The following is a 25,848-nucleotide window of genomic DNA, read 5'->3' on the forward strand; positions in this document are numbered from 1 at the left end:
TCCAGATAGGCCCTGTCCCCCTTGTGCCCTTCTGAACTTGGGGCTCAGCAGCCAGGCTGGAAGAGAGGGACTCTTCTTGGCTTCTAGCCTGGTTCAGGCTACCCTCAAAGGCCAGCTGGTTGTTGCCCTTACGCTTCCTTGAAGGGGCCCCTGGGGTGGGGTCCTCCATGAGACCCATGCGGCTTACAGAGGGAATGGGAGACTGCTAAAGAGAAAGGGGAAATGGATGCCAGACCGACAAAAGTGTAGGCCCCCATTGTTGGCTTTCCCCTTAGTCTGTGGATGGCTGTAGGGATTGAAGGAGGTCATGGAAGAGCCCCCGAGAAGCCATGGTCTGCCTTCAGTGAGAACATGGGCAGTATCTTGGCTCTTCCGGGTAGGGACTTGCTGACTGGTGGCAAAAGCAAATGTTATACCTGCATGGGACCAATGTCTGTGTAAAGAGATTAGGGGTCATGGGCACTCATTCCTCACTGCTTCAGGAAGTGCTGTGGAAATTTCTGAGGAAGCCTGGGTCAGACTTCTAACTGAAAGCCGTTTTCTAACTGAAGACATTCTTACCGTGTTGTAAGATCTCTGAACTGTGAGCCGCTCTCAGAATACCTTCCTGTAGGCAGGGGAGTAGCTCAATCACGCCAATGACCTGAAAATCGAGGGGTTAGTGGACCATAGCTGCCCACGACTTTGGTCTGTCCAGCCCCTGCCCCCTTCTCTGTCAGCAAACCTGTAGAGGTTCTCCCGCAACCTCCAATCAGTGTGTATATATTTTTATTTTTATTTGCCTTGTACTGCATTGAGTTTCGGTACTATCTCCAGCCTTTTTAAGTTCATCTCTCTCCATCCACTAAGTTATGATGTCAAAGTTGACAATATTTATGCTCTGTTCTCCCTCCATAAAGAACACGTGGCCCAGGGGTTGATTCCAGGGGCTGAGAAGCTGAGAATAGGTCTTACATGATTATGATTTAGATAAGTGATGACATCGGAGCCAAGTGGTGGGCTCTGGTTACCTGTCTTCCTGTTCATAACGATGACTTTATGGACCAGGGGCAGACCTCTGTGTTGATACTCTCTGTGGGCTCACTGAGGGCTGTAGACTCCCAGGCCGCCTGAGTGCTCTCTCCACTTAGCTCTGGCTGCCTTGGAGAGTACTGACTCAGCCCCTTCTTGGCCCTTCAGGAATCTCAAGCCTTGATGTCCAGTTGTAATTAGCCCCTGAGGCAATCTCCATGTCCGTCTTCCTAGTTCCCATTTACTTGTAAAGGGACAGGTAGGTAGGCAGGAGGCTTTCAGGGTCCAGCAGGGGACCCTGGCTCCTGTGCATATTGCTTGACCCACTGAGGGTGCTTCCTCCATAGTTGTTGGAAGGGTTATTGTGGAAGATGAACAATTTTTTTCTAGATCCCTACAGAATGTGTGTACTAATGTTCCACCAAAAACATCCTTTGGGTGATCAACAGGAAACACATCAGCCAGACAAGCTAGCAGACTCCATCATTCTGTGGGCAGAGTCAAGGCCTGCGTATACCTGTAGACCACAGCTCTAGGCTCCGCAGTACCCGTAGTTACGTGGTACTGCACACCTGCTTCTGTTTTCTCAGCAAACCTCCCTTGCGCTACTCCAGCCTCATGCACCCTAAAAAATAACTCTTCGTGTGAGGTATCAAGTCTCATTTCTAAGGCAGATGCTGTCCTGGAGCCTGGGATCACCATGGTAGCCTAGACCTGTCAGGAGCCGCCCCTTGGGGGGCGCAGATGCCGCATCCTCAGAATCCTGGTGGGGAAGGAAGAGCCCACAGCAGTGGCGGCCATGCATACTTCCACCTAGTGAGGAAGCCTGTCTGAGTTCGCTGAAAGTTTGCATTTTCATCTTGGTAGTTTGGATCTGTTCCTGTCCTCTGCTCATTTGGCCACATCTCTCCCTTTACTTCCTTCCTGCTTCCTTCCACCCTTTCCTCCTTACATCCCCTGCCTTCTCCCTCCCTCCTGGGGACTTCCTCTCTCTGCCCACAGACACCCCACTTCTCAGCGGATGGTGCAGAGACACCGGGTTCTTGCTCCTCTGCCTTCTCATGGCCCCTGCAACTTCTCCCGACAGAACCAAGTCAAGGTAAATGCTAAAGCGAAAGCTTTCTATTCTACAAAACAACCATGCCATCCCTTGGGAGGCAAGCAGCTCTGGCCACTTGTGGTCTAAAGATAACGGGGAATATTTTCTTGGGTCACACTGGGATGCTTCCTCCTGCCCCTGTGGTTTCCAGGCTAGAGTCTGAGCTCCTTGAGGGTAGGAACAGGCCTGACTTGTTTTGAATTCCTCGTGTTTAGTGTGGTGCAGGTGCTTAATGAAAGCTGGGGAAGGAAGGCAGAAAGGAAGGATGGGGAGGGAACGTCTCTCGGCCCACAGTCACTGCCTGGCAAGCCCAGGATGCAGGGGTGTGGATGGCAAGTGGCTCCTGTCAGGGATTCCCATCAGGTTTTTGTCTCCGGCTGGGAGGATCTTTTCTTCCCCTCCGCCCTTTCTCTCTCTCTTCATGCCTTCTTCAAACTACTTTCCTAGACTTTGCCAATCAGCAAGTGTGCTTCTCTGTGGTTGCGTGAACTTCAGAGCTACAAGTAAACCGCAGTGCTTCGAAAACCCTCCCTTCGCATTTTCTGTCACCCTTGTTGGTTCAGGGCCTTTGTCTTTGACAGTTACCACAGGATGACTCAACGGTTTCTGTTTCCACTCAGGGTTAGGTCATTCAGGCTGTGTAGGGGCTTGCGGGGGTGGGCGTAGGCTTTGGAGGTGGGAGGTCAGATTGTGAGGTAGCTGTGGTCTTTACTAGAAGACTGAGGGTTTCTCTGCCCGCTGCCTCTGGGAATCTGTTCTTCACCATCGCCTTTTATTGGTGTGAATGCTTGGCCATGGGTGGCACCTCAGTTCTTAATGAAGATGGAGCATTTTTATTTTCGCCATTTTCAACAAGAAGAGATTGATCGGGGAGCAGGGCGCGGGGGTTGGGGGTTGATCCTGGGCGGAGCTGGAGACATCTTTTAAAGCAACATTATAAAAAGGACCAAGATGAAGGAACAGGTCACTGAAGCAGACCCAGGCTGGGAAACCAGAGCTGATTTTCGAGTTCTCATGGATCTTCATTCCAGAAACGTGGGTGCTGCCTAGAATCACGTGGAGGTCAAAGGCCCCAAGGATGTTTCTCGTCATGAGGGCATTCAAATTTGGTGTCTGAAGATATGCTTTCTAGGACACCAAAACTGACTTTTGATTTAGACTTTGAGAAAAAAAAAATACACTCCCTCCTTTTTTAAAGTTGTTTTTTGTTTGTTGGGTTTTTAAAATGTTTTCCAAAAAACACAAAAAGATCTTTTTTGTTGTTGTTACTGTTGTCTTCTTGCTTTGTCTCTTTTCAAAATGGACTTTTTGGAATAATTTTCAATTTCTAGAAAATTTGTGAAGATAACACAGAGAGCTCCTATATACCCCTCAGCCAGTTTCCCCCATTGCTTACAGCTTACCTAACCATGGCTCGTTTATCAAAACCAAGAAAGCAGCACTGGTTCATGACTATTACCTAAACTCTAGACCTCATTCGAATTTTCTTTCTTTTTCTACCAGTGTCCTATTTCCATTCCAGGGTGTTTTATTCCACACTGTGTTTTATTGTCTTTTTTTTTTTTTTTTAAGTGTCCTCTGATTTGTGACGGTTCCTTGGTCTTGCCATGTTTTTCATCACCTCGCCACTTTTGAAAAGTACTGGTCATGTATATTGTTGACTGTCCTTCATTTTGTTTTGTCTGGTGTTTTTCTCACATCTAGACTGAGGTTTGGGGTTTTGGGGAAGACCCTGAGAGCAAGTGCCCTTCTTGTCAATCACAGCAGGGGTACATACTATCAACATGGCTTGTCAGCGGCGCTGTTACCCCTGATCACCTGGGCAAGGTAGTGTTTATCACATTTCTTCCTTATAAAATCACCTCTTCCCTCTGCAAGCAGGTCCCTCAGGGCAGCCGACTCTCGGGATGGTAGTGGTGGTGTGGAGATAGGTAAGCTCTAGCTGCTAGAGGAGAGAATGTTTATACAAATTATTTATTATGGGCGTTCATCTCTTTCCCCTAATGTATTTATTTATTTAAACCATTTATTTGTATTAGTATGGACTCATGTATATTTATTTTCTGCCTTGTGTTATAGTCCAGTGGTCCATTATTTATTTTGTTTTTCAGATTGTCCCAGCTTTGGCCATAGGGGGCTCTTAGAGTTGGCTCCTGTATCCCTTTGACATGCCCCCACCCTTTCGGGATTTTTTTTTTTTTTTTAAGGACTTCTTTACTTTATGATACCATGAGGTGCTCCAGGCTCATCTTCTTTTTTTCCCTGCCCTCTCCTAGAAGCAGCCATTTCTCCAATGAGTCCATGTTCCTTTTGTTTGAGAATGGTTTCTAGAAACCAAGATCTGTACTTGAAGGTCTCATTTTTACATAAGGAAATGATGCCCTAACACAATTCCACTTCTGGTCATCTACTTTCTTCCAATATTTTATATTTAAAAATTTTAAACATACAGTGGAATTGATAGACTTTAACATTAAGATCCTTATACACACCACTTAAATTCTACCATTAATGTGTTACTGTATTTGCTATATCACATATTTGCTCATTTATCCCTCCCTTTATCCACCATATTTCATTTTTTGGATGCATTTCAAAGCTGCTGAAATGAATAAATACACTTTTTCCCCCAAAATAATTCAGTGTGGATATCGTTAACAAGACTTCAATATGTGTTCAGGCTTTTTTTTTTTTTTTTTTTTTTTGGCTATAAAATGCAATGCAATGTGAAAATCTTAAATGTACACTCTCAGAGTTTAAACAAATACATAGACCTATGTAACTCAACCCCCTTTCAAAATATAGAACGTTACCATCACCCCAGAAAGTTCACTCATGCCCTTTCCACTCAGTCCCTGGCCTTATTCTCCCAGAAGTAACCACTGTTCTTTTATTTTATTTTTTTTTAAATACTATGTTTTAATTTTTTCTGTTTTACAATTTAATGTAAGTGGAATTGCACAATATGTTCACTCAGCATATATTTTTGGTGGCATGTTAATTCAATTTAATCCTCTGCAGCAGTGAAAATGAATGATCTACAGTTACAGTAGACACCAAAGATGAATCTTATTAGCTGTGCTGAGCAAAAGAAATGAGACACAAAAGAATACATAAGGTCTAATCCCAGTTCTTTAATATTCAAAAGCAGTCAAAAATAATTTATGGAGTTCCAGGGCAGGAGAGCAGCTAGCAGTGAGCAGGCGAGAGGGAGTAATGATTGACAGAGAGGCTGAAGGGATAGTCTATGTGCTGGTGTTGTAATGCGACTCTCCTTGACGTGGGTAGGGATTGTACAGTTGTGTTTTCTTTGTGAGAATTCATTAGGCTGTAATGTTATGACTCATGCCTTGTTCTTGGTGTATTACATCTTATTAAAGTGTTTAACAGTACTAGTTCATGCTCATCAGGTGTGTGTGTGTGTGTAACAATACTATGTGTACTGGTTATCTATTGATATATAACAAATTACCTGAAAACTTAGCATCATAAACAGGAAGGTGTATTATCTCACTCAGTTTCTGTGGGTCAGGAATTTTAGAGCTTCTTATCTGGGTGGCTCTGGGTCTGGCGTGAGGCTGCAGGTAGGATGTTGGCCAGGTCTGAAGTCTTAGAAAGGCTTGACTGGGGCTGGAAGATCCACTCTCTCAAGATGGCCCACGCACACGGCTGTTGGCAGGAGGCCCGAGTTTCTCCCTGTGTGGACCTCTCCATAAATCTGCTTGGGTGTCCTCATACCATGGCACCTGGCTTCCTGAAGAGCAAGAGATTCAAGAGAGCTTAGCATAGTGTTTTCTGGGTTAATACACCTCATGTACATGTGTCACTCGTACATTCCTTTTTATTGCTAAGCAGTATTCCATTTCCTGACTAAATCAGTTTATTTCTGTTCTCTTAGTGATGGATAATTGGGCTGTTTCCAAGTTTGGGGCTATTAATGAATGAAATTGATATGAACTTTCTTCTATGAGAATTTTGTGAGCATTTTGTTTGTCTAGGGTAAAAATCTAGGAGTATAATTGTTAAGTCATAGAGTTAGATATATGTTTAATTTTATGAGAAATTGACTAATAGGCCTTTTCCCAAAATGACTGTATCATTATATATTTTCACAATAAAATGTGGGAGATTCAGTTGTTCCATATCCTTGTTAACATATTATTTTGCTATTAATTTTTTTAAAGCCATTCAGGTGGGTGGATGGTGGAATCTCATTAATTTCCATTTCCATGGTGACCAGTGTCTCTGAGCACTTTCTTGTGTGTTTATTGGCCATTTGTATATCTTCTTTCTAAGGTGTCTGTTCACGTCTTTTGGAGGGCATCTATTTGTGTGTGTGTGTGTGTATAATTTACAGACATCATTTTGTGTAACCACCAACACAATTAGGACATGGAACTGTTCCGTCACCACAGAAACTCCCTATGTTTGTCCTTTAGAGTCAGATTCTCCCCATCACTCTACCCACTCGTGGCCACCAATCTATTCCTCCTTGCTATAATTTGTCATTTTGAGAATGTCAGAAAATTGAAATCATATATGACTTTTTGAGATTCGTTTTTTTTGTACTCAATACAAAGTCCCTGAGATCCATTCAAGTTGTCATGTGTAGCAGTGGTTCACTCCTTTTTATTGCGTAGCAGCACATGGTATGGATGTACTACACTTTTGTCCCCAGTCGAGGGACATTTGGATTGTTTCTAGTTTTTGGCGATTGCAAATAAAGTTGCTATAAATTCATGTATCAGTGTTTGTGTAAACAAAGGATTTCATTTCTCTCAAGTTCTTACCTAGGAGTGGTATTGCTGAGTTATGTAAGAGTATGTTTAATTTCAAAAGACATTAAAAAAGGGGCTCTACCATTTTTTTATTCCCACCACCAGCAAAGGAGAGAACCGGTTGCCCGGTGTCCTCCTAAACACTTGATATTTTCAGATATTGTCAGTATAATTTCTTTTAGCCATTCTAATAGTTGGTTTACCATTATTTTATTTAATTTATTTTTTTCTTTAGTTTAGTTTAGTTAGTTCCTTGTAGTTTGGTCTTGATTCCACATGTGAGACTTCCAAGACAGGTATCTTACTCATGCTGGAGGTCCACACCCCACTCTTCTCTCAGGAAAGATGCAATTAGTATCTTTTGTTTCAGTTCTTGCTTGTGGCATATCCTAGCTCAGAGGTTTTCAAGCTTGTTCTTAGTAATGGCACCATTTTGTTTTTGTTTTTGTTTTCAAGCTAAATCCTACATGGAACACTAAAAGATAAGTCAGATGATGGCAGAGCTGCTAGGGGAAGAACTGGGCCCTCTCTTTACCCCCACAGCTGTCCTCAAGGTGTCCCCCAGTTCCTAAGGCCTCTGTCTGCAATCTGAGGCATAGAGAATAATATTTGCCAAATCCTCATATCTTATAGATTCAAGAAGACGAAGAAATTATATATGTTACAATACTGAAAAAGCATTATTGTTTATGATTTCTACCCCATTGTTCTATAAATGGCATCTGAAGTGGCCTATTAACATTGTTAAATGTGGAGGTTGATATTTAAAGACAGAAAACACGTAGATATTCATGTTGTGTAGGGCTTCAGAGAGCTCTACGGAGGGCCGCTGGGTTGGGGTTGTTCCTAAAATCCTGATCTTTCCCATTGCAGAAATTGTTACCTTTTTTATTGAAAAGAATTTATGTATTCTCTTTTAAGATAATCAGGTGCTCAGGCTTTCAGGCAGCTTCTAAGGCAGTTTTAACTTCTTTATTGCTTAACTACTTGGTGGTGGCCGTTCAAATGAAGAACAGTTGCCATCTAGTGGTCATTTTAAGGGTACAATTGAAAATATCTAAAAATAAAAAATTTTTTAAATGTTTTTTTTTAAAAGGTATTTTAATACGATTCAAAGTTGGAATACATAAAAAGGTAGACTACTATTTGCCAAGTTTCCCCACTTCTTCCCCACATACACAAAAAGTAAACACTGCTCATAGTTTCTGGTGTGTCTCTTAAGAGAATAAAAAAATAGCAACAACACATAGACAAGCAAATACGTAGTCTTCTTCCCCGCCCCCTTGCCCCCACTTTTTAACATACAGTACAGCAGTAAAAGTAACATATTCACCTGTTTGCACCTTGCTTTTTTATTTAAAACATATCTTGGCAATTTCCTTATATAGGCATATAGACAGATTTTCCTTTTTATGTAATAATTTCACTGTATGGCTAGGCCGTACTTCACTCAATCACTTATCTTTTAGATATTTGCAGGGTTGTGCTATTTCTGCCCATGTAACATTAAACTCAGGTCTGGTAGTGTGTTTTGGAAGTGAGGGTGGGCAGCGGAATGGGACAGACCTCTCATCAAAATGTCTTAACTTGTTTTAACTTGTCTGTATTAGAAAATGTTCTGTAATGTCTCTTGATCCACATTTTTTCTTTTTTGAATACAGAATTTCCTTAACTTGGGTATTAATAGTTGAGAACTATATATTAGTAACCCAGTTTTCTTGAGTTCCGATTATGTTATAGTTTTTAATAATTTCTCAGTGCCTTTGGCTGGTGTGTGTATTCTCTGTCCTCCCCTGATCTTGCAGTCTGTCTTCTTTTTTCTGCACAGATTAACATAAAGTCATTACTCAAACTTGACTCCTGTGAGGTGCTTGGTGTCAGTATAAGCAGGAAGCTTAATTTAATGTGAATTAAGTAGATGTGAATTACAATTTTGAAGTAGATGAATAACAACCATTTTATCAAAAAGTTACTGGAATGGAAATGTGAAGAAAATAGCTAATAACTGATGCTTTAAAATCTTGTCTGTATAACACACTTCATGGCATTCCCATAGGCTTTACTGTCTTGTCTTTGTAGTGTGAAATGTCTCTTGATCCCCTGCTCAGTGAGGAGTCTGCTTCTCCCTCTCCCGCTGTCCCTCCGCCATGCTCGGGTGTGTGCTCTCTCTCTCTCTCAAATAAATAAATAAAATCATATATATGTATATATGATTATATTAAAACATTATATAAACTATGTAAAATTTATGCATATAATGTATATAAACATTATATAAAATATTTATAAAGTATATACATATACTTGTGTATGTGTATGTATACATACATATCGTGTATATTGTGTATATATATATATTATATCTCCTCACACATACTTTATAAACATGTTTTTAATTTAATTTTATATATTTTAAATTATACCATTAAAATGATTGTTTATATAACCAGAAATCCATATGAAAGCTACTGACTTTGATTGTGTTTCCTGCCAAGCTCTTCTTGTTTGCAGTAATTGTAGCTGGTTGTCTTGAGGGCTCCAGATACACAGTCATATTGTATCAATTACTTATGATGCAAAACATAGTGGTTCAAAGCAATACACATTTATTATTGATCGCGAGTCTGTGGGTGGCTGAGAGGTTCTTCTGACATTGGCTGGGCTCATTCATGAAGTCAGCTGTGGGTTGGATAGGCAGCTCTTTTGATCTTGACCAGGATTTTCCAGTGTGGGCCTTGCCTGGAGGTAGGCTGATCTAGGATGGCCTTGGCTGAGACAACCGGGCTCTCCTCACATGTCTCTTACTTTATACCTTCCGTCCACGTGGCAAACTAGTCAGGCATGTTCTTAGATTAGCTCAAACATATGCCCATGGGATTGCAGAGGAACAAGAGAGGAAGGGAAATGTATAAGCACTTTTCTAAGCCTTTGCTCTCCTCACATCTACCAATATGTTAATGACTGAAGCAAATCACGTGGCCAGGCCCAGATTCAAGGGGTGTGGGAGTATGCTCAGTCTCTTCATGAGAACTGCAGTGTCAAAGGTCAAGGATCAGGGGAGGTCTAGCATAGAGACCATTATGACAATCAGTGAAACACATGGATCATCTGTACTTAGTTCTCCCTGTTTCTTTCCAATTTCAGTTTCCCTAATTGCTTTCCCTTGTCGAATTGCATTGGCTAATACTACCAGAGTAAATTTGAACAACCACCCCTTGTGACTTTTTTCAGAGCCAAATTTTAGATTTGTTACTTGCAATTTTTCTGTTTTCTAATTTTCTTTTAATAATTTATTTTTTTCTCCTTTTTTTTTTTTTTCTCCCTAACTTCTTTAGTCAGCTGCTTAGCAGTTATTGTTAATGACCTACCCTAATCCCTCTACCAAACCTGTACACTCATCTCCTAGCTGCTCTCAGTGTTGACCAGTATCAACCCAAGGCTGAACTTCCCTGGAATTGTCCTTGACATATGGGAGTTGCCTTCCCAGGAAATGGCTAAGGTTATGCCCTCTGCCCATGAAGGCAGAAAGCCTATGCTTTCTTCCCTGTCTGAAGGACAGGATAGGACCTCTCCACAGTGCCATTTGTACTCCAGAGTGTCCTGCTGAATCATTCTAAGGCTGGCCTTCAGCTAAGCCCACATTTTGCAAGCTCCCCAGCACCCTGTATTCTCTGAAGGCCTCCTATCCTTAATGATGTCCAGAACCCTACTGCACACCCACATAGCCAGTTGCCTGTGGCTTGCTCTTTTTCTCCATTTTTCTTATAGTATCATTGTATCAATTCTGTGCTAGTATGTTTTTATTACTTATGATTGGATGATTTGAATATAATTGAATGATTTCTGGCCTGGCTTTTCTAAGAAGTTTCAGGGTTGGGGAGCCGGAGAAGCTGAGATAATGGTCTGGGATTCGTCCCTTTTCACAACACAAAATCTTTTCCCTTTCCTGCTGCCACAGAGATAGACTGCTTCTTTCAAACACAGCCTGTCCATGTGACTTTGCATGTTGCCCTGACCCTGAACCTAGCTCAGGGACCAGCGAGCCTTCTTTCCTGCTTTTACCTTCTTACCTGCCTTTCCTGTCTTGCTGTTCCAGATCAGAACTACAAGCTTTACCTCTCTGTGTGTACAGCTTAAATTTAGAAAGTGAACTTTTACCTGCATTTTTTGAGAGTTGCCACCAATTGGCCCTTGTGTTGTGTGTGATCTCTTGCTCTGGTTCTTTTTGCCACTTTCTCCTGACTAAAGCCTGCATCAACTCAGACAAGTTTTACTTCTAAGTTAGTATCTGGAGACTTTTCCTGACTTCTAGTTTCATTGACAATGGAATGTTCATTTATTTATTTTTAAAAGATTTATTTATTTATTTATTTATTTGAGAGAGAGGGAGAAACAGATTCCCTGCTGAGCAGGGAGCCTGACACAGGGCTTGATCCCAAGGACCCTGGGATCATGACCTGAGTTGAAGGCAAATTCTTAATGACTGAGTCACCCAGGTGCCCTAGAATGTTTATTTTCTGTTCTCCTTAGGAAAACACTGATTTTATGCAGTAATGCTTATACTAAATTCTGCACTAGTTGCTCTGAGATCAGGTCTACTAGATGACTTTAAATAAATAAATAAATAAATAAATAATAAAACAATTCTTCTGTTGGGGGGTTTCTGTGTCTGTTCTTTTTTGCCAGTGGAGATGGATTTCTTTCTTTCTTTCTTTCTTTCTTTCTTTCTTTCTTTCTTTCTTTCTTTCTTTTTTAAATATTCCTGGATGAATGGTGGGTCTCCTTGGATTCTTTTATTACCTGACAACTGAATGGACCAGAGAAAGCCAAGATGATTGAATTGGTTCTTGTTCTATCTGGGGCAATTGACCTGCAGGTTATTTAAGAAAAATGTTTAAATGTGAGACACTGTGCTGGTCCTGAGGGACTACACGGTTCAAGACTTGGACCCTATACCCACGCAGTTCTATTTCTTGTTGGGAATGAACTTTGCATAATGATAGTATGTGTGGTTGGCATGCTTTTGGGGACATACCTGAGAACACGGTCTCAGGATCTAATTATGAGACTACAGGAAACAAAGAAATTTATGTTCAATCACCATTTAATGGGATGTACTGTGGCCAGACCCTTGTGTTGGTGCTGAGACTATAAATATGAATCTAACACACTACTAGCCCTTGAGAAGGAGGAGGGGTGAAGAAGAGTATGAATATGGAGGCTAATATTCTTGAGCACTTACTATACATATACAAGCACTGGGATAAGCATTTGAGGAGACAATCCTCTGAGTCATGTGCAATTATCATTCCCGTCTTACAGATGAGAGGATGGAGGTACTGGGAGGCCAGGTCACTTGATGCTGTCACTCTGTCACAATTAGTGACAGAGCCAGGAGTCAAGCCTGAGTGAGGTTTCTTCCAGGCTCAGGCTCTGCTTGCATTTAAGCATTTTAAGTGGCAGAGTGGAAACCCCCCTTCTATGTCAGTTTAAGTTCATTGAGAAGCAGACAGGAAGATGGGACTAGATGAGCGAATGACTTATGGATGGGGGTGGAGCATGCAAATCTGTGAAGGATGATGGGAGGGAGCTGGAGAAGGTGGGAGAAACTTCCAAATGTGTGTAGGCAGGTTTGACTCTGTGAAATGAGAGAGCAGAAAGGGCACAGTGAGGTTACAAGAAAGCCTCAGTGGGCCATTTTTTTGGGGGGGGGTCTCCTGGCACAAATTGACTACTGGACAGTAATGGCCCTAATCTAGAAGCTTGCCCTACTCAATCACCAGCTGGGAGCAGCCCAAGAGCAAAGTCACCTGGGGTGAGTGCCACAGTTAAATCCAAGGTATGGCACCTGGAGGTTACTGGTAGGTTCTCTGGAAGGAAACTCTAGGCAACATTCCTTGTGGCCACTACAGTCCACCCCTTGTACCACACAGGTCACTCCTTCTCTCCCATCCCCCAAATGCTACTCATGTTTCATCTCAGAAACATGAAAATCTTGCTCTTGCAGAGGGGATGTTGGAGTTTTGTTTTAAGGTTACCCTGTGAGGAAATCCTTCCATCTTTCCTTCCATTTGACCCTGCTATATTGAACACAGGGTCTGTGTTACACAGTAGACCTTCTTCGACACACAGTATCAAATGAGATGTAAAGGGACCTAGCAAAGCTGTCTGTTTCTTATCTCATCAGACACCTTGGTCCAAAGGCCTTACTCAGGGTCTTCAAATCAATGTTTTAGCATCCATTTTGTATTTGTTCTTCACAGGTATGATTTAAATCTGGATGAAATAAGAGCTTTGACGTTTCAGAGAGTGAAGTTTGTCATGGGTCTACCTGTGTTAAAACGTGCGATTCAGGACCAGGTAAGTTTCATTGTTACTTTGCTGTGATGTGTGTATGAGTGTGAGAGAGAGACAGAGAAAGAAAAAGATTTTATTTCTGTTTTGTTTGCTTTTGTGACTTGTGGAAACCATTTATTTTGTCCCAGGGAAAATTGCCATCATAATGGGGGAATGCCTTCTTCAGCCCCCTTTTTTGCCCCACTCTCTGATAACCTAATTGATCTTTTTCCCTTAGCCCATAGGTGTATTCGTGTCTCCCAAGATCATAGGCTAGGGGGTAGGGGAATCAGCAGAAGTAATGATATATATGTTTACAAAACAAATATAATTTGGGGCATAAAATTCAAATATCTGAGAAAGGTAATGAACTGATTTTACAAGCTTTTAAAGCATTTAGATATGTCCAAAATGTAGGGGTCTTTTTTGTCTAAACACTGCTATTCTAAACTCAGTTAAATTATTTTAGTCAAATTTAGCCTAATTAAAAAGAAAGAAGGAAAGAAAGAGTATGTGATTAGAGAACTCCTTTGTGGATATGAACATTAGGAGCTATTTATTTTAGGCAAGTTTAAATCAATCTCCATTTCATTCAGCTTCATGGCTTCCTTAAACTGAACACGTTACATTCAACACAATGAAATAGAACAGAATTCCTGGTGAGAGCCCTCGGAGAGGGTCTTGAACTGGGGAGAAGCTTCAGCTTGTGGATGGCTGAGAGGTGGAGCCTGGCCCTCTTCCTGACCACCATAGTCTGTGGAGGGGGAGTCTGAGGGCTGAAGGGGTCGGGGTCTTCCCCATTCAGGGGGCCACTGAAGGCTTAGTTCTCTGTGCAATGTAGATCAGAGCCATGGCCTGAGGTCCCTGTTTGAGAATAGATCCCTACCCTGTCACACCCTGCCTCCCCCCACCTTTTGGTTGGCTGTACTGAGGAGGCAAGGACAGAACTCAGCATCTTCTTGTCAAAAGGCAGAGCTCTGGCCCCTTCTGTTGAAGCACTGTGGCTACCTCCAAGGTAACAAAAGGCACACTTAGCTGGAGAGGAAGGAAGCAAAACAGCCACATCATGCAGGGAAGGGTGCTTGCAAAGCCTGAAGAATCGTTTCATACCAAGCAGTTTGACAAGTGGATTTCAAGCTAGTAAACTATCTCTCAGTGGAACATTTAGAGCTGTGAATACAACCAAGAAAGAAAACCCGCAAAAGACCCCAACCCTCTTTGATTTCAGACACTTTATGAGTCTGGCCTCCGTACATCTGTCCTGGGGCTGGTTGGAAGGTGAAATCTTGACACGTGGTCAGTCTTCTGGTCTCTTAATCAGTCCAATATGTCCATGATTTAACTTAGTGTCAATATTCAAGACCCAGATGAGAGTTGATCCTTTAACGAAGTTTACTAATTGCTGCTTATCACACTGAGTCTGAAGGATTAGCCTGTGTAATCTTGCTCCTGATGAAGCTGTTGGTCCCTGGATCCAATTAGCTTCCCATTTTTGTGCCTCCCCTTGTGGTCTTAGGCAGTTCGGACGACCCCGTCCTGGATGATTGAGTATAGTCCCTGCAAGCAGCCGCAGGACCAGCCCTAGACAATCCCTCCAGTCCATTTCTGTGAGTTACTTCAGCCTCTTTGGCCCTTCTCTCTGTGTGAGCTCACAAAACCCAATGAACCTGAAGGAAATTAAATGAGTTGGTCATCAGGGCGGCAGGCTCATCTCTTCGGGTGGATGTCGTGAAACTCGGCAGCCCATCTGTGTTTGAAGGCTCTCAAATTCCACTCTGTAAACAGCTGGAGGAGCTGTCCACATCCAGTAATTCTAGAAGAAGTGTTACATGATTCATTCTGCCTCTTAATAAAAATATTGAGTCATGGGACGCCTGGGTGGCTCAGTTGGTTGGACGACTGCCTTCGGCTCAGGTCATGATCCCGGAGTCCCGGGATCGAGTCCCGCATAGGGCTCCCAGCTCCACGGGGAGTCTGCTTCTCTCTCTGACCTTCTCCTCGCTCATGTTCTCTCTCACTGTCTCTCTCTCAAATAAATAAATAAAATCTTTAAAAAAAAAAAAATATTGAGTCATGGCCGTACTGCCTGTTCAGAGAGCGTTCCAGGTCTTTCCATCCTTCCCTGGCCCCCATTTCGTGTTGCTGTTAGCTTTTGTGGATGATCCGATGAACTCCAAGGCAGAAGGCCGAGTGTAATGTGTAATGATGATGTTCTCGAGGACAAATGAGGAGTGAGCCTCATTCGTTCCAGGTCTCCATGGACAGTCCACGGGCCAAGAATAAGCCATTAAAATATTCCACTCTGCATTTTCCCCTCTGCCATGTGCAATAGATTTGAGATGTTCTAATAATTTTAAAAGGAAAAAACAATATCTGAGTCTGACTACAGAGTATCCACACACGTGTGTGCGTGCATACACATTGAACAACATCATTGTACCTCCCAGACATTTCCTGCACCTGTTTCCAGCGATATCACATTCATGCCCTTCAGCCAACCGTCCTCTCCTTTCCCAGCGGAAATCCTGGATGGTGGAAGTCACGGACTCCCTGCGTTTCCAGAGAAGGGGAGATGGAGGACCAGGTGGGAGATCGTCCTCTGTGGCGGTGTTGAGACTGCAGCCGACAGGCTGACACCCCTGCATCCAAATCACCATAACCAGTAATAGCAGCTCAGACTCACAGAGTACATATCCTTTGCCAGTCACAGCGCTGAGAACTTTAGATGCATGATCTCATTTAATATCCACAACATCCAGAATGGTATTCCGATTTTACAGATGAGTAAATTGAAGACCAGCAATTGGCCTGAGGCTATACAGCTAGTAAGTTGTGTATATAACTAGTGGAACACAGATTTAAACCCAGCTGGTCCTTCTTTCTGAGTCCACTTCCATTTGGTGGTTCTTGCCCCTGGCTACACACTGGAGTTGCCTGGAGAACTTTCCAAACTCCTGCTGTCCGAGCTTTGGCTCAGGCCAATGAAATCAACATTTAAATTTCCCAGGTGATCCAGTGTGTGTCCTGTCCTGGCTTGAGTACTGCTCTCCACTATCCTTCCTTTCTGGTACTCTGTACCGTCTACCCCAAATTGTTCCCATTCAGCATTTGGTCTCTGGCAATCATGGTTCAGGGCTGACTTGTAGGAATGCTCTATCCCAACATTTCTTTTCCCCAGGAGGAAGACAGTTGGGATCAGGCTGTTCCTGGCCAACAGGAGTAAGGAGTGGGGGTAGATATTTGAATAATGAAGCATCCATTCTATGACCTCCCACCCCCCATCATGTTCTTTCTCACTCTGAACTCTGATGGTCCTCATCTCCATGATCCACAGTGGTGCTGGGTATGGAAGCATTGTTATCTAAACTAGTGGTTCTCAAAGTATGGTCTGAGGACCCCTGGAGGTACCCAAGAGCCATTCAGGTACTACCTGAAGAGTAGGTGTCCAACTTTGTGTGCATGACACCAGATTTCACCATAAACTTCAACCAAAACAGCCTATGGCAACAGATGGAGTGCAGAAGCAGATGTGAGAGTCTAGCCATCCTTCATTAAGCCAGACGCTACAATAATTTGTAAAAATGTAAAACAATGTCATTCTTCTCACGGATTGTTTTTTGGTTTGGAAATTATGGTTATATTCCACAAGAATTATGTTATTTATATGTAACGGATATAGTATTGTTATTTTTAATGTGAAACTTTTAAAATTCTCAGTTTTAATTATGGTGTGGTAAATTATGGACATAGCCTACATAAACAAAACTCTTTGGAATCTTTGATCATTCTGAAGAATGTAAAGGGGTCCAGAGACCATAACATTTGAGAACCACTGATCTGAATCATCTACTGTTTTCTCAGGAAGTCCATTCTCAGATCAGCTTGAAGGGGAACTGGCAGGAGCCTTTATTTGTTATACTATGGCTTTATGTGGCTTTCCATTTATGTTATATTTATTATACTATAATTATATATTTCAATCAGAATTTTAGTCTCAGTTTGGGATGGTTTTTGTTTTTGTATTTAAAGAAATACCAGGTGGGTACTCTTACCTAAATTGGAATAAGACTCTGAGGTCAACTCACTTTAGAAGGTATTTGGGAGGGGTGCCTGGGTGGCTCAGTCAGTTAAGTGTCTGCCTTCGACTCAGGTCATGATCCCAGGGTCCTGGGATCGAGTCCTGTGTCAGGCTCCCTGCTCAGTGGGGAGGCTGTTTCTCCCTTTCCTGTGCCTGCTACTCCCGCTGCTTATGCTCTCTTTTTCTCTGATAAATAAATAAATAAGAAGGCATTTGAGAATAAGGAGAATGGTTGTATTCCTAATTAGACTCTAAAAAAAAAGGAACAGCCTTTCCCGGGAAATTACATGGAAGCCACGGGTGTGTTGTGCAGAATGAGCTCAGTAGAGAATGTGCCAAGAAGGTGAGGATGTCTCCTCTGCCACTAGCCCCGTTTTACTAGAGCTAATCTCACCCAGGCCTGCTCTGCTGCCCACACAAACCAGTGCCAGCCCTGATTGGTCCTGCAGACCATGACCATAACCATAACCATAACCATAACCTCCCCGACCCCATCCCAGTACTGGTTCCCAACCTACTTTGAGCTCTTGGCTCTAACACCCTAGCCTTGGCACTGCCCTTGGCCCTCTGGCTTCTGTTTGTACTGGAACCCAGGCTTTTCCTAGCGGGCTGTGACAGGCTACCCCTGGCTCTCAGTCTTATATGCTGCCTTTGGCAGGAGTCCCTGTCCCAGCTCCAGCTCTACAGACTTGGACCCCGGCCACTTGGCCAGCACTCTGGCCAGGCCAGCTCTGGCCACAAGGGATGCTGTGGAGGATTGGAGCAGAGATGACAGGGCAGAGTGGCCTGTTTACAGAAGTCCCTCTGTGTAGATTGGCAACTGAACTGATTTATCATCTATCATGGCCGCAGGAATTACTTGAAAGAGTATGCCAGGGAGTGAGTTGGGATCCACGCAGGGATGGACTCTGGGGTACCCGGAATCCTGGTGTTCTTCGTTTACTGCACTGTAAACAATTTGGCTTAATGAAAACTTCTTATTTTGAAGTTTAGTTATTATTCTTACAGTGAAATGTTAGGTCAAAAATAACCATAATTATTACTTACTATAATTTGCTAAGTTCCTTCTATGTGCCAGGTGAGACGATTCATTCATTTTACAACCATTTATCGAACACCTACAATGAGCCAGGCATTGGTCAAGAGGCAGTGAATAAAGTAGGCAAACATACCTGTTTTTATGGAGTTTATATAGTAGTTTTGGATGAGGCAGACAATGAAATAATGAACAAGTAAATTTATGGTACTTGATGGTTGTCGATGCTGCCAATAAAAATCAATCATCGTGAATAATAAAATGACTGAAAACACTTAAAAAATCAAACAACTGTTTTTCTGAAAATAAATGAATTTAATTTAAAAAAAATCAAACATGGTAAATTGGAAAAGAAGTAAAACTGTCTCTCTTCACTGATAACATGATCTTATATGTAGAAAACCCTTCTATGTTAAAATTAGTGTAAAATAATGCACTTTCCATTAACCTAAATAAGGTGCTCATCAGTATGATACATTGATCATTACATGTTGTCAATACTGATAAATTATGTGATTACGCTAGTAATCAAAAAAATTTCCAAAGCAGCTAGGAATTTGGTAGGAAGCATGAGCTCCCAAGAGAAGAGGTATTAAATTTAAGGCAAGAATTTGGAAAATCCCAAACTGTCAGAATACTACACTGATGTTGTGAAGGGAGAAAAATATCCTTAGATAGAGCCATGGGAATGTCACCTTTCATTGTTCCTGATATTGGACTTTCCTGGAATGGTCAAGGCCCCTGGGGCGACCAGAAGTATAATAGCTACATCTAATCTTTGTTACAGACTTCTCCCAGCACTCTGCTCAGGTGTCCTACTATGTGGCCCCAGCAGAGGATCAGCAGAGAATAAGGAAACACCAGAGAGTAAGAAAAGATGGTGTGGAGGCCATGGTTTGAAGTTTGGATTTTCTTGCAAAATAAACTGGAGTCTTTGGAGAATTTTCACTATGGAGGGGTGGGGTTGTGGGAGAAAGAGCGGGGAAGCACAGCATGATGCTTATTTTTAAAATATTATCATGTCTTGATCGAAATTTACAAGTTGATTCAACAAAACATATATGGAAGTGCAAAAGACCTGGCATTGTTAAAGCAGTTCTGAAAAAGGATGTATTTGGAGGACTTTCACTGCTTGATTTCAAGACTTACTATAAAGCTACTCAAGTTTGGCATAAGGACAGACAAATAGATGAATGGGACATTATGGAGAGTCCTGAAATAAGCCCATACATATATGATCAATTGATTTTTAAACAATGTTGCCAAGGTAACTCAGTGGGGGAAAAAAGTCTTTTCAGTGAATGGTTCTGGAACAAGTAGATAAATATATAGAAAAAAAATTAACCTTGATACATGCAAAAATAATTTGAGATGTATTATGTATATAAACACAAGTTCTAAAATTACAAAGTTTGTAGAAGAACAAAGGAGAATGTCCTTCTGACTCTAGGATGGGCAGAGGTTTTTTAGAGAGGACCCCCCCAAAATGCTAAACATATCAAAGAAAAAAACTGATAAATTGGTCTTTATCAAAATCAAAAACTATTTTTCATCAAAAGACATCATTAAAAGAATAAAAAGGCAATCCATAAACTAGGAAAAAGTATTGGCAATGTATTTATCTGAAAAAAACTGTGTTGACATATGAAGGATTTGTACCCAGAATATATAAAGAATCCCTAGAGCTTAGAGATAAAAGGACAAACAACCCAATCTAAAAAATGGGCAAAAGACCTGAACAGACACTTCATAGACATACGTAACTGGCTAATAAGTGTAGACAGATGTGTTCAGGATCTTTAATCATCTGACGGGTGCATATTTAAACCATAATGTGATGACATTACACTCCTCCAGAATAGCTAAAAATGGAAAAGATGCGTAGGACTGACAAGGATGCAGAGAAACCAGAAGTCTCCCATGTTGTCGATAGCAGTGTAAAATGGTATAGCCACTTGAAAAACTGTTTGGTGGTTCCTTACAATATTAAACACAAACCTACCCTTTAACCCAGCAGTTGCACCCCTGGGAATTTACTGGAGAGAAACGGGAACACATGTCCGTCCACAAGAAAACGTTTACATGAATGTATATATCAGCTTTACTCCTAATAACCCCAGACTGGAAAGAAAACAAATGTTCAGTAAGAGATGGGACAAACTGTGGAATATTCATAGATGGAAAACTACTGAGTCATGAGGAAGAACTACTGACACACAAATCCACACAGATGCCTTATTTACATGAGAAAAGGCAGATGCAAAAACCTACATTCTGTGTGATTCGGTTTATGTAAATTAAAGAATAGGCGAAGTTAATGGATGATGATAATACGAGAAAAGAGGTTGCCTGTAGGGGTGGGGACTCTGAAAAGGGGCTCGAGGGCACTTTCTAGGGGGAGACAGGAATGTTCTATAATCTTAATTGGAGTGATGTTTATACAGGTAGGTAATTGATCAGAACTCATGTGCTCAAGCTCTGTGTATTTCACTCTTAAGTAAGTTTCAGCATAATAATAATAATAATAATAGTGCTTGATGTTTGGGGCAGAGTAGAAGCAGGGAAACCAGCAGGGAGACTGTTATAATAGTACAGGCACAAGATGGTGGTGGGAGATGTATTAAGGGGCTCAACTTGAGATCTCTTTTCAAGGGAGGGTCAAGGACTGGTTAGCTCAGTAGGCAAGAGTCTTAGTTAGGCTGGCCCGAGATGACTGGGTCCCTGAAGCCCATTTACTTATTTTATTTATATATTTTGCTCTGTCCCATTTCTTTCTAAAATAATTCAAGATTCATTATAACAAAGGACATGTATTCAATAAGACTGAGAAAACATAACCAAAATAGAAAATTGAAACCAGAAGGTAGAAGAAGCAAGTATGCCAGTTTGGGAACTGATAATAAAAAACTAAGATCGGGAAACTCTTTCCATCCAGTACCCTTGGCTGGGACTGCAGACAGGTTACAAAGGGGGTGGTGAGGGTCTTTTAATATCAGAGAAAAGAAGGCTCAAGTGGTGCTGAGTCAAGATGATTTTAGTTGAAGAATATATGACTTGTGGAGACTCTCTGGGCTTATAAAACCAAGGACACACATTTTTGTAGAACTTGATTTGTAACAGAATATTGCATCACAAAGGTCTGATACATGGAGTGCTCTCTAATGAAACGGGGGGGGGGTGTATTTTAGGGAGAACTACCTTCCTTCTGTTCGAGATGATCTATTATGCAGAAATGTAAATAGCATGGGGCGCAATTTAGGATAAAATAAAGCTTGAGTGTATTCTCCATACCTATATGGAATCGTTATCATTTAGAATTAATGCAAACTAACGTTCTGACATGGGAATTGAGTTTGGTTTGAATATATCAAGTCTAAAGGAGGCAGCTATGGATATGTAGAAATACTGTAAAAATGTATGTCAAGAAATACGTTTTTTTAAGATTTTATTTATTTATTTGACAGAGATTACAAGTAGACAGAGGGGCAGGCAGAGAGAGAGAAAGGGAAGCAGGCTCCCTGCTGAGCAGATCCCAGGATCCTGGGATCATGACCTGAGCCAAAGGCAGAGGCTTTAACCCACTAAGCCACCCAGGTGGCTCTGTAGGGGTGGGGACTCTGAAGAAACACACCTTAATTATTTATTGATCATTATCAGTACAGACAATTCATTATGTTGTCAGTTGAATGAGAGGGGAAACTTGTCAGTATTAGACATTCTTTAATTAAGAACAATTAATGAATCAGAAATGAAAAAAATTGAAGAAAAGAGAGAATTTGTGTGGAGAAGATATTAAAAATAAATGCGAGTAAAGCAGTCCATCAAATTAAGCCCTGTCTTAGTTCTGGAACTTTCGCTTGACTTCTTAAAATAGACCATTCCAAATGAAGGCTTAAATCACCATCAGAGGATTAACGGCAAACTCATATTGGCATTGCCCATCAGGTCTAATAGCAAAGACTGCTGACTCGTGCAGAGACTAGGGAAGGAAAATAATCTCATAAATAATTCATAATGCACTGAGATGGCTAGGTTTGTGGTTGATTCTTTAGCAAATTTGATTGAATTTATTTCAAACTGGTGAGTAAAAATGACAACAGTCGGACAGCATTAATGACAAAGGCATGCTCTTGCCTCAACCATATAAATGGAGGGAATGAAATATGAAGAAAACTGTGACCAGCTGGGGGTTCTGAGGGATTTACTTGCTCCTGGTGGTTTAGGTTTGGCCACAACAGAGCAGGTGGCTTAAGGTAATGAAGGGTTTGTTGTGGTGATGTAAGATGGGATGACTCTCAGGAAGTTCACTTGGGCGCTGGGATGTGTTGATGTCAAGTGCCCTTTGGGGATGAGGCCAGTGGTACAAAATAGGGGTGCACTGGCAATAAAGTCTGGGCCACCCAGGGTCCTGGGGCTTCTATAAGCTTCATAGTGAGGGGTGGGGGCAAGATGTCCGTATGAGGATTCTGAAGATCTCGTTTCTGGCCTTGCTTTTCCACTTACTAGGTGATCCTGGTTGGACAAGTCTTTTGACCTCCAGAGTCTAGACTCTTCTGTTACATGGGGTCTGTACTTCCTTTCTTGCTCCGCTTTTCATGGATGTTGCAAGGATCGACAGGATAAAGGATACATGAGCTCTCTAAAAATGTCTGCAAATAACTGCTACAGTTTTTTTTTTTTTTTTAAATTATTTGCTGGTAACTAACTCTCTAGTGTGAGCTGAAGCAGGAGCCATGCAATAGTTCATGCTCAAGCTGAAGTTATTTTAAGAAATAATCAATACAAGATGCATTGGGTTGGAGCCACCATAAGAGTCATAAATCTTGACAGTGTGCTGTTTGATAAAATTAATAATGCTTGAAAGAAACATTGTAAAAACGTACAAGAGGGGAAAACCTAGTGCATTTGGGAGAAAGGGCTTAAGTCATTGTGGAAACTGAGAGTTACCTTAGGAACGATGGTTACTGTCCTGATGCCAAGTGGGACAGTTTTCAGGCACAGGTCCATACAATTGCACATGTGTACACACACACACACACACACACACCCCACACTCACACACACACGTACACAAGGGCAACAAGCACCAGCTTTGTTGCGTGGGTCTCAGAAGAGACTGGAGAGTAAGGAAGACTAGCATTAATTCCTACAGCGGATAATTGCAATCTGTACACTCCAGGGCCTACCTTCTAAGGAAATGCTGCTTGCCTCTGAATTTTAAAAATAAAATAGCCTCATTTCTCGCTGGTGAAGCATATGCTCATGTTGCTTTGTGATTTGTGGCTGTTGCGTACGGTGACAGAGGAGGGCAGTGAAGGGGGACCGGGACCTCATGGTGTTTAATATATCCAAGCCCCTAGATGATCTATGGTTGGAAAGGAAAGTGCAGAATACTGCTTTTCCTGCGTCCACAATGATCCCAAACCTTCCAGATCCTCTGTCTTCCCACCAAGGTTGTTGCGGGAACCGGAGCCAGGTGTCCTCTGTTGGTGGGAGCTTTGGGCCACCCCAAGTGGAGACTTTGCAGACCCGCATTGCTAGGCAGAACCATCGTTGCTAGGGAGAAGCATGGAGGGCATCAGGCTCTGGGGACCCACGAGGGACAAACTTGGTTAAGGAAGCACAAGACCTGAGGGAGTCTGTCAGCAGCCTGACCTCTGTGGAGATGGAATTGATTCTTCTCCTAGGTGGTCAGAGCCCGGAAGACCATGTTAAAATTGCCTGGATTAAAAGGTTTATTTCAGTAGGGTCGTGGGAGAATTTATAATCTCAAAAAGGTTTTTATTGAGGTGAATCTTTATTATAAAAGTTACTTGTGTTTGTTATAAAGATGTTAAATTAAAATGTTAACTTAATTTTAAAACCTTAAGGAAACCTTGACATTGGGTCTGTCATGTTTGCAGGCAGAGAAAACAAAGAATTTTGTCAGTCGAAGCCTGGTCATAGGAGAAGTCCTCTCCATAGCAGACATGGCCACAGGAGTAAAGGTGAGAGGCTCTGAGGAACCTGTCCCTCATGAGCTGCTACTTAGTTTTGAACGGCAAGGAGCACAAAGTAGAACCCCACAGGTATCTGTCTGTTTACTGGAATAGATGTGTGTAAAATGGTACACCTGACAGCCCATGCCCCTGACTTCCTCTTTAACCATGATATTCAGCCTTGTGCTTGTTTGTTCTTGGCTTTTCTTTTTGTGTAGTTGTACTGCACTGTCAAACAATTATTTTCATTTGTTTTAATTTTAGAAAAAGCCTCATAGTCATTCATGATTTATTTTCTTCTCTTAAATATGCTCACTAAGATCAGTCTGTGTTGGGCACCTGAATGACTCAAGCAGTTAAGCGTCTGCCTTCCGCTCAGGTCATGATCCCAGCATCCTGAGATTGAGTCCCACATTGGGCTCCCTACTCAGTGGGGAGCCTGCTTTTCTGCCCCTCCCCTGGCTTGTGCACCTTCTCTCTCTCTCTCTCTCGCTCACTCTCTATCTCTCTCTAAGTAAATAAAATCTTAAAAAAAAAAAAAAAAAAGAACAGTCTGTATTATGGCATGCCACAGCCTCTGTACTTGTTTTTTTTTTTTTTTAATTTTTTAATTTTGAGATCATAATGCTCACAGGAAGTTAGAAGAATAGTACGTAGGGTTATAGGAACTCTTCTCCCAGTATCCCTCTGCTGTAAACCAATGTAAAAGCAGGAAATCACTACTGCTACTGTACTGTTCTAGGACTGTACTAGACTACAGGCCTTCTTCAGATTTCACTAGCTTATACATACACGCCAGTCTGTGTGCGTGTGTGTGTGTGTGTGTGTGTTTCTATGAAGTTGGGGTGTGTGTGTGTGTGTGTGTGTGTGTGTGTATAGTTCTATGCAGTTGGTCCCATATATGGATCTACGCGATCCCCATCACAATCAAGATGGAGAACTGTTTCATCACCGCAAAGAAACTTACAGTGCTACCCATTTGCAGTTACACCCAGTCCCCACCCTGTTCTTGTTCTTTGGCCACCACTAATCTATTCTCTACAGTGTCACCATTTTGAGAATGATACATGGATGGAAGTTCATTCATTTTCTCATATTCCTTTGTGTGAATATGTGACAGCACTGGGACTTTTTAGCCTTCTTCATTTTTGCCGTTCATATGGGTGTAAAATGGCATGGCATCGTGGGCTCGCTTTGTGTCTCACCAAGAATGGTGAACAGAATAGTCCTTAACAGGTGTGATGGCCATGGTTCCTCATGGTACCCTAAGTCCTCAGCGGAGGGCCATTTTTGTGGGGCTGCATATGCTCTCCTTTCTCTCCCTGGATACCACTGTGCCTCAAAATAAGGCCCTGCATCCAATCATTCAGTCCTGATGCCCCCAAAAGGGAGAAATAACTAGAATATGAAGAGAGAATGATCAGACAGAAAAGCCATATCAATCATTGGTGAGTCCAAAATGGCAGTTATTTTAGTTTTTGCCTTGTAGACATTCAAAAATGGGTAGGGATTAAAAACAAAAGACTGTGAGT

The 25,848-nt window shown here is 41.9% G+C and overlaps 1 protein-coding gene across 7 annotated transcripts in view; it reads left to right on the forward strand.

Moving 5' to 3' along the window:
* The window catches only part of ACOXL (acyl-CoA oxidase like), a 346,408-nt gene that overhangs the window by 25,021 nt on the left and 295,539 nt on the right, over positions 1-25,848 (forward strand). For all 7 annotated transcript variants that reach the window (XM_082743347.1, XM_082743348.1, XM_082743346.1 and 4 more), the window contains 2 exons: positions 13,152-13,248; positions 24,242-24,325. In XM_082743347.1, coding sequence (XP_082599473.1) covers positions 13,152-13,248; positions 24,242-24,325 — 181 coding nt within the window. The remainder of the gene's footprint in view (positions 1-13,151; positions 13,249-24,241; positions 24,326-25,848) is intronic.

Source organism: Mustela nivalis, assembly GCF_964662115.1.
Source record: "Mustela nivalis genome assembly, chromosome: 8".
NCBI lineage: Eukaryota > Metazoa > Chordata > Mammalia > Carnivora > Mustelidae > Mustela > Mustela nivalis.